The sequence below is a fragment of the Aulonocara sp. 'chitande type north' Nkhata Bay genome, linkage group LG16, assembly GCF_057382095.1.
Source record: "Aulonocara sp. 'chitande type north' Nkhata Bay isolate Kocher_YH1m ecotype deep benthic linkage group LG16, A_spYH_male_GT1.1, whole genome shotgun sequence".
NCBI classification, from domain to species: domain Eukaryota; kingdom Metazoa; phylum Chordata; class Actinopteri; order Cichliformes; family Cichlidae; genus Aulonocara; species Aulonocara sp. 'chitande type north' Nkhata Bay.
In genome coordinates this window covers 29578899-29596334 of record NC_141359.1, presented here as the reverse complement: position 1 = coordinate 29596334, position 17436 = coordinate 29578899, and the positions used below count along the sequence as shown (strand labels likewise).

The following is a 17436-nucleotide window of genomic DNA, read 5'->3' as shown; positions in this document are numbered from 1 at the left end:
CCAATTCTCAGATAAACAAAGTCCAGTACTTACAGTGTCCATTGCCAAAATGCAGTCTTTTTTCATCAGGATGTTTGGATTTGCTCCGGCAACAAAACCTGCCAATGCAAACAGAGAAAGACCAGAAGTAGTGCCACATCTTCAATAAAAATTCGCCCACAAGCCCAGCCCAAACGCTACCAAGATCCATGTGTGCATACTTATGTCTGTGTGTATATACTTCTGGCTCTTATAACCCAAAAGAGTATCAGTAAGTCTTATAATGTGATGTGGATTTATACTCTTTCCTGAAACCTGCTGACCACCAACTTCAGCCGCGCTCACATTGGCATTCAAACGCCCGTGTTGTGCATGAACGCACTGAAAAGATTCCATTTATTGAAGATGCTCATGTTTTTTGATTGAGTGGCAACTAAGCCAAGAGCAACTTCAGCTGAAGTGTGTATAGATCTGGACTTTAAAGGACCATACAGGCTATCAGAATGTGTACTTCCTGAGAAAGCTGACGAAGCTGTTCTAAAAAGAACTTCTTTGAACAAATTTAGAACACGTTCTCAAATATTTAATGAATAATGATAGCATTACAATTACAAGGAATCATCAACAAGGTTAAAACACCTTGTAAACCACAGCGGTAAAAGTTCCTTTGGTTATTAACTGGTGTTTTTTAATTTGCCCTCTTTTATGGCACATCATTTAACTTGTTTCTTCTAAGCTTTTGAAAGTACATTTTGGAAAAGTGCACACAGAATCAACTGAAAGGAGAGAGTACAGATGGTGTGACTAAAGGAGACAATGCTCAAGGTGAGAATCCAGGCAAGTGATTGGTGGACAGACCTGCTAATCAGGACGTAGAGAAGCACAGTGAGCAGGATGATGGCTACGGCAGAAGAAATGGCAATCAAAACAACCTGGCTGCTTTCACTTGAGATAGAGAAGGCTGCTGAAAGACAGAAAGAAACAAGTAATAAGCAGTGCTAACTTTGTTTTGTTAACATTACAGCACATCACAATACAAACTTCAATTACCTGCTAGTCCTATTCCAACGTACTGCATGCACATCAAGAATAAATATACCTTTGATTCAATAAGATATTGTATTTAGTTCCCACAAGAGCAGGTAAAGGTGATTCAGCTCACTCTAGAGACACTTACACATATTTGGCAGCAAAATTGATATAAACAATAATGTGCTTTCACAGCTTTTATCCCATGGAACAGTAACAGCTAAATGAAACAACTTAGGCGTGTAACAGACACAAAGTAAAGCAAAAATCTTGGGCAGTATTTTCACATTTTCCCCAAAGCACTTGCATGTTTGCTGCAATAAAAAATGTGATGGTTGAATTCACTTCTGAAATTCTGCCAAAGTTACTGCATGAATATCTAAATTTCACCAACAGCAAGAAAGGAAAGAAAATTGTTCTTGTCAGCGAACATGTTTGAAACAGCTGCTACACAACTGGACATAAGGTCTTCCAACAAAAAAAATTAACATGCACACATCCTGCCAGAGAGGTTTCATAACCCCACAATTCAAAATAAAAAATTGTATGTAAAAGGCTAATGGACTATCATATAATTTAATTTCATTTTAATCTCTATTGAGCTTACAGTCAGGGCTGGTCTCGAACTGGAAAGTGGGGCTGCTGGCTCCATATCCTGCTGCGGTACGGGCTCTGATTTGAAGTAAGTAGGCAGTGTTGGGCTTCAAACCATTCAGGGTCACATTACAACCTCGAGCACGGAGGATTGTGTAGCTGGTCTCCTGCTCCTCCTGTAGAAAAAAGAGAAAAAAGAAACAGGATGACAGATGAGAAATCAAATCGTTTTGAGGAATTAAATATTTATTTAACATACTGATTTAGTACTATGTAATTTATAGACGCAGTAGTGTAAACTAATAATGAATACAATGTGTGTACATATATATATATATATATATATATATATATATATATATATATATATATATATATATATATATATATATATATATATAGACATAAAGTTTTCCATAGTATAATCATGTATCTCTCTTTTTGTACTGATGCAAATGCGTAAACATCCCAGACAGTTTGATAGCATTCTTGCAAATCTGATAAATTTTCCCCTTACGTTTTATGACTTCTCTCCTACTGATCTCCACTGATAAAACAACAAGAGGATTTACACACCAGGTCTGTATTCAACACATTGTTTCCAGATGTGGAAGGAAAAGAAAAAAGAGAGAAAAAAAAAACAAACTGAAAGAAAAGAGAGGGCAGAGAAAAAGTGGGATGGTGGAAAGTAGCACTCTATGAAATTAATTAACACTGAGTACATCTTACAGAGGTACAAAACAAGATCTCATTGTATAATAGAATACACGTGCACACAGTTCTGTATTTTATAGCCTTCAACTGTCCTGAGTAAAATTTGCTAGATTTGTCCATGCCCACAGAGGACTGCAGGCACATTATTGCTGACCCAGTTCTGGTATAAAACAAACTTTGGATTAAGAGGAAAACCGCACAAGGCCACTTGTTAATATTAATGACAACCTATTAGGGATGACTTCAGCGATCCTAAAAATGAGCTACATGTTTTGCAATGTAGCCAATGTTATAAAATTCCTGACACTGTCATATTCTCTTTTTTCAAAGACCCTGGCATGTAAAAATTCAGTCCCCCAAAGAAACTTAATGCTTATTAATGGACTAGATCAGAGTTTTATGGTGCACAAAGCTTTTTAAAACGGGCATGTGTGTGAGGCAGTAACTGATACACCAGACCTGCACTGGAACAACCCTTCATCACAGCTATAAATCTCTTACAGCTTGTCATTGTTCAGGACAGCATGTCATCCCCTGAAAATCATACACAGGTGTGGCACAAGTATCTTTGTGTGTGTGTGTATATATATATATATATATATATATATATATATATACATATATATATATATATAGATAGATAGATAGATAGATAGATAGATAGATAGATAGATAGATAGATAGATAGATAGATAGATGTGTGTGTGTGTGTATGTGTGGGTGTGCATGTGTACTTTCTGTTCTGTGCATGAGCCTCCATGTACTTTTTTGTGTGTTGAACACCAGAACGCTGTAAGGATTTAATATGGTCTCAGTGCTGAATTGTGCTTTGATAACATAAACAAAGCTGCAGTAAATTATAGCTTAAACACACACACACAAGACACAGAGGCAAAAAAACATACAGATCCTAAGATGGGTGATGTACAGCAGAAGTCTTGTGAATTGTTTTAGTAAAAATCCCTTTTGTCTAAGACTAAATAAACAGCCTAAATTAATTTTATCTGGAGTTCTCTCTCGGCTCTCGGCTCTTTAGATTATAGTGATAAAACACGCAAAAATAATTAGCAAAGTGTATTCGCACAAATTCGATTTCCACAAAGTGCACTAGGAACTGTCTTATCGGTCTGCCCTTTAGCTTGTTTAACGGACACGGAGAGCATGGAGCTACCATGGGATTTCCAAAAGATGAAACACCTCTCTTCTTCTGGGAAGCCTTCTAGTTGGAAATTCCCAAGATTATTACAAAACCTCCCCATCCCCAAATATGGGACATAAAATGTGCAGCCCCTGCAATTCAGACATTCTGACCCATCAGTTTTACAAGTGTGCTAGCGAGAGCAAAGTGAGCAAAGCCAGAGGTAGAAAACTGGTTAGCTGTGGTTCATTTAATTATAATGAGTTGGCTTGTTTGTCTGGTATAACCCTTCCCAGGTAGTATTCATTTTAGATTTAAGCTCCTCAATGTATAGTGATTTATTGAGGCCTCTCTTTAATGTTTTTTTTTTTTTTTACTTTTCAGAACAGTTCTATGTTGACACAATATTTGCGATGTTTTTTACAGCTCTGGGTTTTATTTGGTTTGTTTTTGTTAGGTTTTGGCTGCTGCTAACCTCAACTTTTGGGATTAAAAAAAAGTATCTCTCTTTTTATTATTATTCCTACCATTCTGCAATAAAACACTTTTTTATATCCAGTGCTTTTTTTCACTTATGTTATATATAAAATTTCACATCTGTTGAATACTGGATATCAAAGGAATATGATTATTTTTAATCAAGCCGCTAACACTATACTTAGTGCCTTAGCTTCACGTGGTTTTATCTTGAAGTAACGTGGTCTATTAAGTTTACACAGATGTCTGGAAAATACACATTTTTATCAGTTAACAGAAAATACGTTGCAATTTGGTGCATTAGGAAGGCCAATAATCACAGGATTTAGAGCGGTAGCCCACAATATGAGATGAAATGACTTGTGACAAATAACATTTTTGTTTTGCCTCACATTAACATCCCAGTAGAGAACTCCTGTTTTTAAATTTTACCAGTGAAATATGTTATGGTCCAAAATTAAACTATGAAGTGTTTATATAAAACAGTATTTGATTTTATCACCCAACAAAAACAACAAGGCTGTAATTTTATAACTTTCCTTTCTGGTTTCAGTGGGTTAACCCCCCCCAAAAAATGTTGGTCCACTGAGGATCCATTACTCTATGCACTATATGCTCGGCATTTTTTGATATGACTGCAGTTTCTACAGTGACAGATGCTAGGCTGGAGTCGCTGGTAAATTTCTACTGGATTACTGAATTCTTCTCACTGCAAATGTCTGTTTTAAACTTGTTTAAATCCAGACAGGAAACCACAGCAAAAAAAAGAAAAAAAAGTCTGGCTGTTGATGTAAACCTGAACATCACTTCCTTGGTAAAAGCTCTCTCTTTTAATCTCTTTAATCTTAGTCTGTTTTTGTGTTCTGTTTCACCATCCTGTTTATGTCTATGTGCAATTATATCTGTGTGTCTGTGCATGTGTCTCTAAAAGCCTCTTTCTGTCTCATAAGTGAGTCATGGTGTGGTCTTGGTGTGGGGAATTCGTGTTCCAGTGTTTCTCCTTCTGTGGCCTTTATCCTTGGCATGCTAGTTGCCCTCAGTGTCCCTGTGCCTACAACAAGAAGAGGCCTCTGTCTGGCATTCGTCTTGGGATCTACCATGATTCTCCAAGTTTGCTCTTCTGCGTGGAAGAGCCTTTTGTCAGGGGTTTAAAATCCCTGGGTATGTATGTCTAGTGAGGAGAATCCTATGGGAACTTGCTTTGTGGGTATGCGTGTTTGTGTCTCCAGCACTTCCTGAAAGATAATGCGGTTACCAAGCAAAATACCCAGAAGGCTTTATTACAAAATGCTTTACTTTAGCTCCACCCTCATATTTTTCCTGTCCTTTTTGAACGAGCGTGCATTGGTGATAAGTGAGCATGTGTGTGCAATTGGAAAACCACAGCTGAGAATAAGACCTGCAGTGAGCTCTGACCCAGCATCACTCATTAACTTTTCCTCTCACTGTTTTCCGGCCTTGTTTTAACATCTTAGGTAGGGATGGCTGAGCAGAGACCAGAGTTTAGAGAGGAAACAGCTTCTGTCAGCCTACTAATCAAGAGATTAGGGGCCACTGTTGGCATTCAAGCAAACTGATTTGGGGCACACACACACACATATACACACACAAACACACAGACACACACACTGAATCTGCCAGAGTGATTAAACTTGCATCCACGGCTAATTTCACCATCAAATGTCAGCCATAGCCCAGCATTGGTGCTGAAAGCCAGTGTAATTCGTTCTGCACTAATTTCCCTCACAGAAGAATGAGGGACCCCACAGATGCATTTACTGTCTGCCATAAAACTTGTCTCCATTAAGGAGTGGACTAGAGAGGAGGGCAGCATGAGAGATGGAAGGATAGATAGAAAGAGAAGAGAAGCAAAAAGAAAGGAAGAATGTAAAAATTGTCACATGAAAAAGAAAACATGGTGGAAAGGGAGGTCTTCTGATGAAGAGATTTCTTTTATTGTAAAAATAAAACATTATGCACAACATAACGACAACTACATTTTCATTTCATTTTAATTTATATTAACTTAAATTGTACCTGAAAACCCAAAACTACAACTCGCATTAGTTCGAATAACATTTACAAAGACTAGAAGGGTTAAAGTTGAGTTAAATTTTATTATTTTCACAGAAATTCAGTCTACTAGGCCAGAGAATAAGTCCAGGATGTGCTTCCAAATGTTAGAGAAAGACTGATGGATATACTACATGGACCTAAAAAGGTGGAAATGTAAGTAAACCTTTTCAGTCTATTCCCCTGGTGAGAAATATTTTCAGGAAATTCAAGTGACCAGTTTTCAGGGTATTTATTTCTCTTTGATGCCTAAATTGGAGACACAGCTGGATTGAAATAATAAAATACTAGAATCTATTCACAAGCGGCTCACGAATTACTATGCCATGTGCGTTTATCTTCTGAATTTAGCATCATTCTTACCAGACGTTTAGAGAATGCTTACAATCTTCCCATCTTAGGTGTACTCCCCCAAATGAGTTAGGGTTAGATATTTTTTCTCTTAGAGAGGCACATTTTATGATGCAAATGCACACAAGGAAAACTTTAACAGTGATATGTACTGAACCAACCTTTTCGTAGTATTTGATCTCATAGTCAAGGATGATACCGTTGGGTCTTTCTGGCTCCTGCCAGGACAGGGAGACACTGCTTCGAGTTGTCTTCTCCTTTTTGATCACTGCTACTGGAGAGGGAGCTGGGCAGGAGACATAGACAGTCAGAGAGTGAGTTCCGTTAGTGTAAGGTTCAGTGGAAGTTCAGTCCACAGTGTTGAATCCTGGCAATTGTCTATAGTTCCTGTTAGCCTAATTCAGTTTGCTGCTTGGTGGGGTGGCATTCTAAAGCAAAGGCCCAGGGTTGTGAGTGGAACAAGACCGTGTGAAGTAATGTACAAGAAACTGCACTGGATCAACATATCGGAATTTTCTACTGGTTTTAAATTTATCAAAATGTGTATCGATATTTGTCGTTTTAAGTAAAGATTAGGACCAGTAAGATTTACATGTGTACCAAAAACAAGCAAAAGCACGATCATTTCTGCTATTTCTGATCAGAGTATAGTAGTTTGTCCTCCATCACTTATATTTAAAACACTATAAACAATTTCCTCTCTGCTGTCCTCATCCATTTTGGTTAGTCGCTTTCTCTCTCGCCAATCTTCCTCGCCAATCCTTTGCCCATGCACCGCTTTGCCTCAGGGAGTTCACATGGTCCCAATCTAGTAATTCAGCACATCTCTCCTTCTATCAAGACTCGCACCCCTCTCTCGTTCTGTGTCTCTCTCCTCACTCCCTTTCTCATTTCCCTTTTTTACTGCTCTCTAATTGCCAGGCAGCTCCAGGGCCAGCTCGGCATCTGAGGCATCGACTTTTAATTTTATTAGACCACAGGAAAAAACATGTTTGTCTTTGAAATGTTCAAGCCTTTCTTGATTGTGATTATATGGCTGCAGAATGCGTCTGAGTGTGTGTGTACATTTACTCGTGTGTATTTCCGCGGGAAGTTATTTTTTCTCCTGTAATGAATCCAGATGGGGAGAATCTGTTTCTATACCCCCTGCTCCTCCTCTTCTCCTCTCCCTCTGCTTCTGATAGTGGGGTGAGGCTGTGCTTTTTATTGGCTCTGTGGTTTATGGTGGTAATGATTTACTGTGTCTGGGTTGCTTAGAGGCAGCTTCAAGTTCCTCTACTCCTCTGTTTCCTTTGCCTTGCTTCCCTTTCTATCTTCCTCGGCATGTCTACTGCTAAGCACTTAATTTGCTGTCACTCTGTTTTTTGTCTGAGGCATAACTGATACAGTATACCAGGCCTGTACTGGTGTTAAAAACTGTCCTTCTTTGTCATTCACTCGTAATTTGAGGGCCATGCTGCAGATGTTGAAACAGTGACCTCTACAACACTGGCACACAGTTAGAAGTAATTATTATTGGAAACTAAATTAAACAAGATGCTATTCAATGGCAAAAATCATTGCCCAAATGAGAGAAAATATACAACTTTGCCTTTACTTTCTCATTGTTTAACGGCTACCATCACCAACCATATTATCATATCACTAGAGATATGCAACTAGATATTACTCTGCATCTGAATCACAGTTACTCTGTTCTTAGCATAGTTATGAAATAAGTGGAGGGCAAAGGAGGCGAGAGGAGGAGAACTGTCTGACAGCACCTTGACAGCACAACCAGGACACACTGCTCCTTCCAGGGAAACACTTAATCCAGCTTTTAACAGCTTTGGCATCTATACGTGTGTGCTGGTGTGTAAGTATGTGTGTTTATTCGAGGGAAAGCATATAGACGGGTGGGGCAAGTGCACTGACATACTTAATCCTTGTAAACTCTGAGGGATGATGGAGAGTGTGCAGCTGCAGGCTGAGATATTTGTTAAAGAGAGAGGGGATTGTAAGTGTGAATAGCCGGGACAGAGGGTGTAGTACCGAGGTGTGTATGTTGTCCTTCTCGGTGTGTAAATCTGCTTGCATCTATGTGAGCACACTGATAAATGGTAAGTAAAGATGAGTTTCATTTCATCTGATTATCACTTAGACACTAAGATGGATTTTGATATTCTGTGCACACACAGATCTCTTAGTGTTGATAAGCCCTCTTCAAATCTAATATATATTCAGATTGCAGAGATAATCCTACTAACTAACCACACACTTACAATATAATGCTTACTAAAAATGTGCTTATTTTTTATTTTTTTGTCCAAATTTGTATATTTTTAATTTTGCTTTAATCTGAACTTTTGATGCATGTGCACTTAAACATACGAGCACCCAGAAAGACACTTAAAATCTACATTTAATGCTTATCCCTATTTTGTCACTTAAAAGGCACACACACAGCAGACTCTTTATATGGTATGTGATTTATATATATCAAAGCTCCTGCATTTGTATTTGTGTGTCTAGTTTCCATAAGTACACTGTTTACTCTATGCAGTGCCTCTTTTGAGTCTCCCTCTTGGAACTCTCTGAACCTTAAACTACATGCTGTAGTACATGCATGTTTTCTATCACAAGAAAATCAGCCTGTCACCAAGTCAGCCCAACACGACATTTCACAAAGACTGCTGCAAGTAGCAAGATCTGAATCAGTTATCCAATACAATCCAACCCTCATGGTATTTCCCGTTTAGCGTACCCACAGGTGTGAGGCTGTTTTTACAATTTTGGATCTGTTGTTATAATATTTAACATTTTACATTACTTGATTTTCATTTTTCTCCACACAGCTTTCCTGATTTACAGGCATGTGAATTCCAAGGGGACTACATTACTGATACTGATACTAAGAATAATCAGTACACCCTGTAACCTGTGAGAGAAAGCGTCTCTTTCATTCATAAAGCAGAGGCACCAAGACTCGACATTTGCATGTAACTTTTAAAACAAGCAAAAGACTTGAAGTACTAAAGGTTTCATTGCATTTTGCTTGAAGGCATCTCTACTCTGACTCTGTTTAAATTCATTGCTCTTGCCATCTGCCTATCATCATCGATGTGATGGAGTCTGACCTTGCTGTATGACAGCTTATGAGAGAAATTCGCATCTGTCTGGTCTGTAAAAAAAAAAAAAAAACACCCTTCCAGGTGCTAAATCAACCTTCAAGGTTTAGAAGAAGAGCCATACAGAAAAATAGAGGAACACAGAAAAACTGGGTGTGGGGTTGGTTTGGGACATGACAGGTAGAAGTAAAGGAGGTCGGTAGGGCGGTGGGGGGGATGTAGGGAACCACACTGCTTGAGAAAAAAATGCTGAGCTTCCAAACACAAAGGCAAAATGTGTAGGGGAACACTGAAGGAATGGCAAAAAGAAGAAAATAAGCTGATGAACTAGACTGGGACCTTTGCACATTCCTTGCTAGAGTCATGGATTTCTGAGGTTTGGCACTTTCTGCTGCAGCTAGATTTATTTTACCCTTGGAATTTCACGGCACTGCTTTCCTTTGCCGTCTTTTTCTTGTAAGAACTGGATGTGTGGAGACATATTTGTATAAAAAGATTGATGGGAGTTTTAGGAGCCCATCCTCACGTTAAGAGAGTATGTTAAAAGGAGGAGTTATATTTTGGAAAAGGAGGAGGACATTCGATCCTGGTCGTTAAACAAGAGAATAGCGGCCTGGGATCGCCTTGTAAATGTCCAGGGTTGATGGTTGTAGTACATATGTTTGAGGTATATAAACCATAGGCTAGGGTATTATTTTATGAGAATATTCAGAAGCACAGGGGGAGGAGGAGGAGAAGCTTGTGTATGTTATCAACATGGTAGCTATTTTTTTTATTTACACACAGTACTTGTTATTACACATATAATACACTTGTATTAAATGCACTTTTCTTCATGCATGAATCAGCCACTCCATAGTTCCCAGTCCTCAGACCAGCTAAAAATAGAGATAAGCAAAATCTTGCAACCTGCATGAGATGACCAACCTGCTTAACCTAAGATCTGCCAGAGGCTATTTTTTCTTTGTTGTTGGAGAATGGGCCTATGTTTTTTACATCAGTGATCTATCTTTTTTATTGATTATACGCAGACAACTTTCAATCAATATCCAAAATGGTTCAAAAGTATTGCTGTTATTGTGTATAGTCAATCGTCTCAGCTCATATCTTTAGCTAGCCACCCATACATCATGACATCTCACCCGCTTGGTTGGTGGTGATGGTGACGGCAGCGTACTGTCTCATCTTTGGTGCCAGCGATGACACACCGTTCTGTGCTTCAATCTCAAATGTGTAGTTAGTGTGGGCTAACAAGTCGCCAACCGTCACTGTGGTGTTGTGCAGTCCCATGGCTCTTGGCAGGAAGCGAACATTGCTCCGGCAAGGTTCACAGCGCTGGGTCCCACTGCTGCTGCCATTAGCAGCAACAGCACGGCAACGTTTGCAAAGGACAGTGAAGGTGATATCCCTGCGCCCTCCGGTGTCCTCAGGCCAGCTCCATTCCAGGATAACAGAAGTCTCATTGATGGAAGAGATTACGTTCCGGGGAGCTGAAGGAGGTCCTGGTAGACAGAAGGAGATGAGGTGAGATCGAGAGGCAGGTCACTGGATTTACAGAAGGACAGAACGCTTAGTAGTATAAAAAACACACAAAAACTGATTAGTATAGTATAAAAAGGCAGATTGAAAGGAAAGAACACAAAGAAAGGAAAATGCAGCAGCATAACAGACGAAAAGCAATATTAACATCAGTCAGTAGACTGGCATTAAATTGAATTACATTTAACAGCAAAGTCATATGCTAAGTGTAGTACACAGAACATGTAACATGAACTTTAACTCTAACTATATGGTCATTTTACTTCTTTGCTGTTATGTCTTTCTCTTTGAGAATTGGAGCAGGGTTGTGAAAAATCACCCATTTATAGCTGGATTTGGTGTTTATTCTTCCTTAAATTTCCCAAAGTTTTTCCTTTTTCTTTCATAAGGAAGACAATTCACAAAAAGGCAAAAAAAAAAAAAAAAAAAAAAAAAATATATATATATATATATATATATATATATATATTTCACAATGCATTATTTGCCTACTTGGACATCTTCATGGAAGAAAATTCTTACTATGAGTGCTATACAGTGAATGAGTTGTCGTAATACTAGGGTTATGTTAATGTAAATAGGTGAATCTACTACAGTATGTATGTGTTTACATCTCACTTTCAAATTCCGTAAGAAATAAGAGGAGCATGGCACAGTCGGAGCAAGTGAGTCTGACTCACTCAGACTAACATAAAATCTGTCTTATTACAAACAGATTTCCAGATACTCATATGAAAAACTATGACTAATTACATGGGGGACATAGCAAAACTGCCAAATAGCTCAGTGGGGGAAACTGAGAAGGCAGAGGAAGGAAAAAAAAGATTCAAATGGGCTTACTGGATTGTGTCTTGAGATAAAACGCTTTGTTTAGTTTGTTTTGCTGAATTTACTTCACTCCCAAACTATGCGTAGTGGCTGTCTCAGTTATCTGCATCGCAGATATTTATGTGCTTGAGCCAGAGAAATCAAAAGAAAAATACACACACGATTTGGCTGCAAAGAAGTTCTGATAACTGCAAGTCTCATGAATCTAACTTTGAAAGACATGTGAAATTACATGTCAAGTTACATGATTCAAACTTTTTAACTCTAAATACAGTTGCACACAAGAAGTTTCTAAAAGTCAGTCATTTAAATATCTAAGTGGTAAAAAAAAAGGTCTGAAACATCAGTAAAAAAAAGGACAACTAACATAACATCCACTGACCACATCAGAGTTTTGAGTCTGCATTTCAGCTTAGCTTTACCCATATGTGCATACATGTATATGCACTGCACTGCTTGTATGCACATGCATACAGGGAAGCTAAAGTAAAAGTCAAAATGATTGAACACATCTTGACTGGCACGTGAAACCAAACACAATGTGTTAAAGCTAAAGGTGCAAAACTACTGTGGAAGAAGTTTCAGTCACTTATATTTTCTTTAACTTTAACAGTTTGGATTCGTCATTGAAAATTAAATTCCTCCAAGAAGTCAGTTAACTCATTTTACTTTCAGCAATGTACATTTTTGCTGTGTACTGCATGTACTGCAACTTAGAACTTCAAACTCAGAATTAACACCCATGAAAATACTCAATACTCAAATACTCAGATCAATACTCAGAGTTATCCACAAATACAGTAACAGTGGTGCCTCTGCTTTTGAACACAAATTAGTTTGTTATCCTACTAAACTAACACTGTTTATTAATGTTACAGATGCGCTGGGCTGCGCCATTAACATTATTGTTTTATTATATATATAGTAGCTAGCCAGTAAACGCCTTAGTTAAATGACAAACGTTATCATGTGCTATTTAATGCTTCCGTGATGTATAAACGGGAGCATCAGTGACCTCTCCAAATCCCTCAGTGTTGTTCATTGTTCTGAAGGTCAGCTACCTTACCTGCTAGCAAGGAGAGGGGCTGCGTACCTGCCTGTCTGCAACTGTGCTGTGTGATAGGGTTGTGCTGATGAGCGACGATGTCGTGGATCAACAATGATCGAAGTAAGCGCAATAGCTCATAACTCAAGGTGAATTTTATTTCATTTACCAATTGGTGCATGAAATCAATATCATTATTATAAGGTTCATAATAAACTTCAAATAGCACCTTCACATATAAGCAATATTTGTAAGAAAGACATGTCTGGGCATGCAGCGGCGTGCAAACACAAGTTTACACCCAGAATTCTGTATGCTTTGAAGTTAATGCGCGTGGAGCAGCTACACTAATCCATCATCAGCATCAAGTGAGAGAAAACAGAAGAAGATACTTTTGACTGCTGGATGGATTTTTAAAACCCCATTATGTGACTTTCATTTGCAGATGCTGGCTTATCTTGTTAACTTTTTTTTTCTCCACAGTGTGTATGCAGCGCATGGTGAAGACCGAAGGGAAGACAGATGAAATATTTAACGCCTAAACAAACAAACAAAAAAAAGAACTGTAGGACAGCTATACTATAGGTCTAATTTAAAAAAGTAACAAGCCAGAAAATGTGATGAATTAATACAGTTTTAGCTGTTCAGCTGCTATCTGTCTAATTATGGTCAGCTCTGACCTCTGCGCCTTTTACATGTGGGCCACACTTTGTGTGTCATGAATGGTGCTACCATAATTGTGCAGTTTAACTTCCTCTGCTGCCCTGCAGCAATGCTATCGGTCATCGGCAATGGCACGGTCATGATCATGTGCAAAGCGCCTAACCCTAATGTGTGAAGTGGTCAGCTAAAGCAGGAAAAAGTGGCCCTAATCTCTAATTATTAGTCGGTCAACATTACAATACGGTTGTGGAAAAGTCAAGTCAAGATGAACAGCAACATACTATAATTTTTTAACGTCATATGTAAGTGGTACTGTGCGACATGTGTTACATTTTAATAATAGCAATAATGCAATGATTCATACAGGGAGCGCAGAATTATTAGGCAAATGAGTATTTTGTCCACATCATCCTCTTCTGTCAGGGTTCCTGGGTCTTCATGCATGTTGTCTTACTCCAAGCTGTATAGGCTCGAAAGCCTACTACCAATTAAGCATATTAGGTGATGTGCATCTCTGTAATGAGAAGGGGTGTGGTCTAATGACATCAACACCCTATATCAGGTGTGCATAATTATTAGGCAACGTCCTTTCCTTTGGCAAAATGGGTCAAAAGAAGGACTTGACAGGCTCAGAAAAGTCAAAAATAGTGAGATATCTTGCAGAGGGATGCAGCAGTCTCAAAATTGCAAAGCTTCTGAAGCGTGATCATCGAACAATCAAGCGTTTCATTCAAAATAGTCAACAGGGTCGCAAGAAGCGTGTGGAAAAACCAAACTGCCCATGAACTGAGAAAAGTCAAGCGTGCAGCTGCCAAGATGCCACTTGCCACCAGTTTGGCCATATTTCAGAGCTGCAACATCACTGGAGTGCCCAAAAGCACAAGGTGTGCAATACTCAGAGACATGGCCAAGGTAAGAAAGGCTGAAAGACGACCACCACTGAACAAGACACACAAGCTGAAACATCAAGACTGGGCCAAGAAATATCTCAAGACTGATTTTTCTAAGGTTTTATGGACTGATGAAATGAGAGTGAGTCTTGGGCCAGATGGATGGGCCCGTGGCTGGATTGGTAAAGGGCAGAGAGCTCCAGTCCGACTCAGACGCCAGCAAGGTGGAGGTGGGGTACTGGTTTGGGCTGGTATCATCAAAGATGAGCTTGTGGGGCCTTGGTAAGGTAAAAATTTCACTGGCAGCACGGTGGCACGGTGGTTAGCACAGTTGCCGCACAGCAAGAAGGTCCTGAGTTCAATTCCACCATCAGGCCGGGGTCTTTCTGTGTGGAGTTTGCATGTTCTCCCCGTGTTTGCGTGGGTTCTCTCCGGGTACTCCGGCTTCCTACCACCGTCCAAAGACATGCAACTTGTGGGGATAGGTTAATTGGATAATCCAAATTGCCACTAGGTGTGAATGTGAGTGTGAATGGTTGTCTGTCCCTATGTGTTAGCCCTGCGACAGACTGGCGACCTGTCCAGGGTGTACCCTGCCTCTCGCCCTATGACAGCTGGGATAGGCTCCAGCGCCCCCTGCGACCCTGAAAAGGATAAGCGGAAGCGAATGGATGGATGGATGGTAAAAATTAAATAATTGAAATGGGTATATATTTGTTTTTTGTTAAGTTGCCTAATAATTATGCACAGTAATAGTCACCTGCACACACAGATATCCCCCTAAAATAGCTAAAACTAAAAACAAACTAAAAACTACTTCCACAAACATTCAGCTTTGATATTAATGAGTTTTTTGGGTTCATTGAGAACATGGTTGTTGTTCAATAATAAAATTATTCCTCAAAAATACAACTTGCCTAATAATTCTGCACTCCCTGTACTGAATGAAGAACAAAATAGAAACATTTTCTCCTTTTCTTCAACCTTCCCTCTGACCTTTGAAATTTTCTTGCCAACAAATTTCCAAAGTCAGCTTGAAACAACCTTTATCACACCGCTAACAGTAAAAGACCTCTCCTGAGATAATCACGATTATTATCTCCTAACAACTTATCTATTCATTTTCAGCTCTAGCGTTGCTCAGTTTGTCCCAATGAGATCAAATTTGCGTAGTTGACAAGATGATGTTGAGATAATCACAACAGGGACCTGCTGTGATTGTCGTTATAATTAGCATTCTGTCTGCGGCTGCGGGCGTTATATTTTCCACCATTCCCCACACAGTTTTTTTTTTCTTCCTAGCCCCGTTAGTAACGGATGTATCAATAATCTGACATCAGGGAATGCAGTGATTTATTGGTTTAGAGAGAATGCATTTTTGAATACTTGCAGGAGTCGTCTGCATCTGCAATCCATTTGCATGAGATGGAGGCAAACAGATTCACACAGGAAGTGCAAAAGGTGGTAGAAAATGTGACCTTTTAAAAAAATGAGGGATTTTTATCTTCCTGTGTCCACTTATTCACTGTTTTCCCAGTGTGTTATCTCTGGAATTCCAATGTTGTGCTGAAGGTGTTTATTTTCATGGGCAAACATGGACGACTGCAAAACAATAAGTTGTTTAAAATGTCTGGAAACCTTTATATTAGTGACACAAAATACAAACTGCAACATATGAGACTCACTGACTCACTATGTGATAGCTCACCAGGAAATGTTAGTGCTATTTACACTGGGGGAAAATGCACACTTACGAGTACAGGCCATAGAAGCAGGATCTCCCTCAGCACGGAAGTAGTTTTTCTCACAGCCACAGTGAAGAGACCCCTCATGGTGAGAGAAACTATGAGGTGGACACTTTGAGCACTCCATATTCCCGAGAGTAGATTTGTAGAAGCCTGCCCTGCACGCTGAAAACAAAAACAACACAGACAGATACATGAGCATCGCGCTGAACCAGCACATCGGCAGCTGTGTAATAGCTGCATTCTTCTTCAGAGCACCTTCAACAATTGCAAGTCAAAAAATGAAAGATTGGACATGTTTAATGCACTCTCTTTGTCTCTCACACACACACAAACACACAGACACACTGACACCAACAAAGTGCTGGAAGGAGACAGAATGTATATCTCCTGTTAATGTAACAGGAATCCGTTGGCTGCTAGTAAAAACAATAATTCTCTGAAATGTATTTGCATCTATTTCCTCCTCCCTTCAACTCTCAGAGGGCACAGCATGAATAATGCAGATTGTCCCCTCAGATAAAAGGGATGTTCTCTTTAAATATCTGTGGTATTAAATGTGCACTCAGCAGCTCTTTTAACTCCTACTCACCACTAATCTGTTGCAATCTGTGCAAGTAGGGTGACACTCTACCTGTGTAAAGTATATTGCATGTGAAAGTAGACTGTATGTGTGTCTGTTTTTCTGTGTAGGATGGAAGATCAAGGGGGGAAGATTAAAAAAAAGACTTTCCCTTGTGTTTTTTCTGTTTTTCTTCCTTTCTCTACATATTTAGTTCCACTCTACTTTATTCAGTGCTCCCCTTTTCTCCCACCACCAAAGATTGAAACCTCTGTCAACTTATCCAGAGTTATAGTGAGATAAAAAGCATTTAGGCATACAAACTGTCTCTTTCCATGATGGTCAACTGCATTTAGAGTTCACCATCAACAGTACTGTATTTCCAAGCATGAGCGGTATCTCCACTGCCGAACCACAGTAACTGGAAATTCAAGCTCCTATAACCATTCCTCCAGTTCCTGCCACAAAAATGGCAGAAATTTTATATCTTAGAATTGGAATACTGTATGAATGTCCTATCCATCTATCCATTTTCTTAAACATATCCAAGTCAAAGTCAAAGTGATTATAAAATCAATTCAGCTAAGTGTGCATAAGCTGTCTAGATGGGATGTGCTAATATGATGTTAATATAGTACGATTTTTACTTATGGCAGCTCATAGGTGTGTCTTTATGGCATGCTTTTATGGATGGATCTCTTA

At 39.1% G+C, this 17436-nt stretch overlaps 1 protein-coding gene across 3 annotated transcripts in view; it reads right to left on the bottom strand.

Moving 5' to 3' along the window:
* epha3 (eph receptor A3) overlaps positions 1-17436 on the bottom strand; it is a 98470-nt gene that overhangs the window by 27328 nt on the left and 53706 nt on the right. For 2 of the 3 annotated variants that reach the window (XM_086266825.1, XM_086266822.1), the window contains exons 4-9: positions 16182-16337; positions 10605-10964; positions 6517-6641; positions 1616-1778; positions 838-943; positions 34-98 (exon numbers count right to left, since the gene is read on the bottom strand). In XM_086266825.1, the coding sequence (XP_086122951.1) occupies positions 34-98; positions 838-943; positions 1616-1778; positions 6517-6641; positions 10605-10964; positions 16182-16337 (975 nt within the window). The remainder of the gene's footprint in view (positions 1-33; positions 99-837; positions 944-1615; positions 1779-6516; positions 6642-10604; positions 10965-16181; positions 16338-17436) is intronic. The other variant, XM_086266824.1, reaches the window with a different exon arrangement.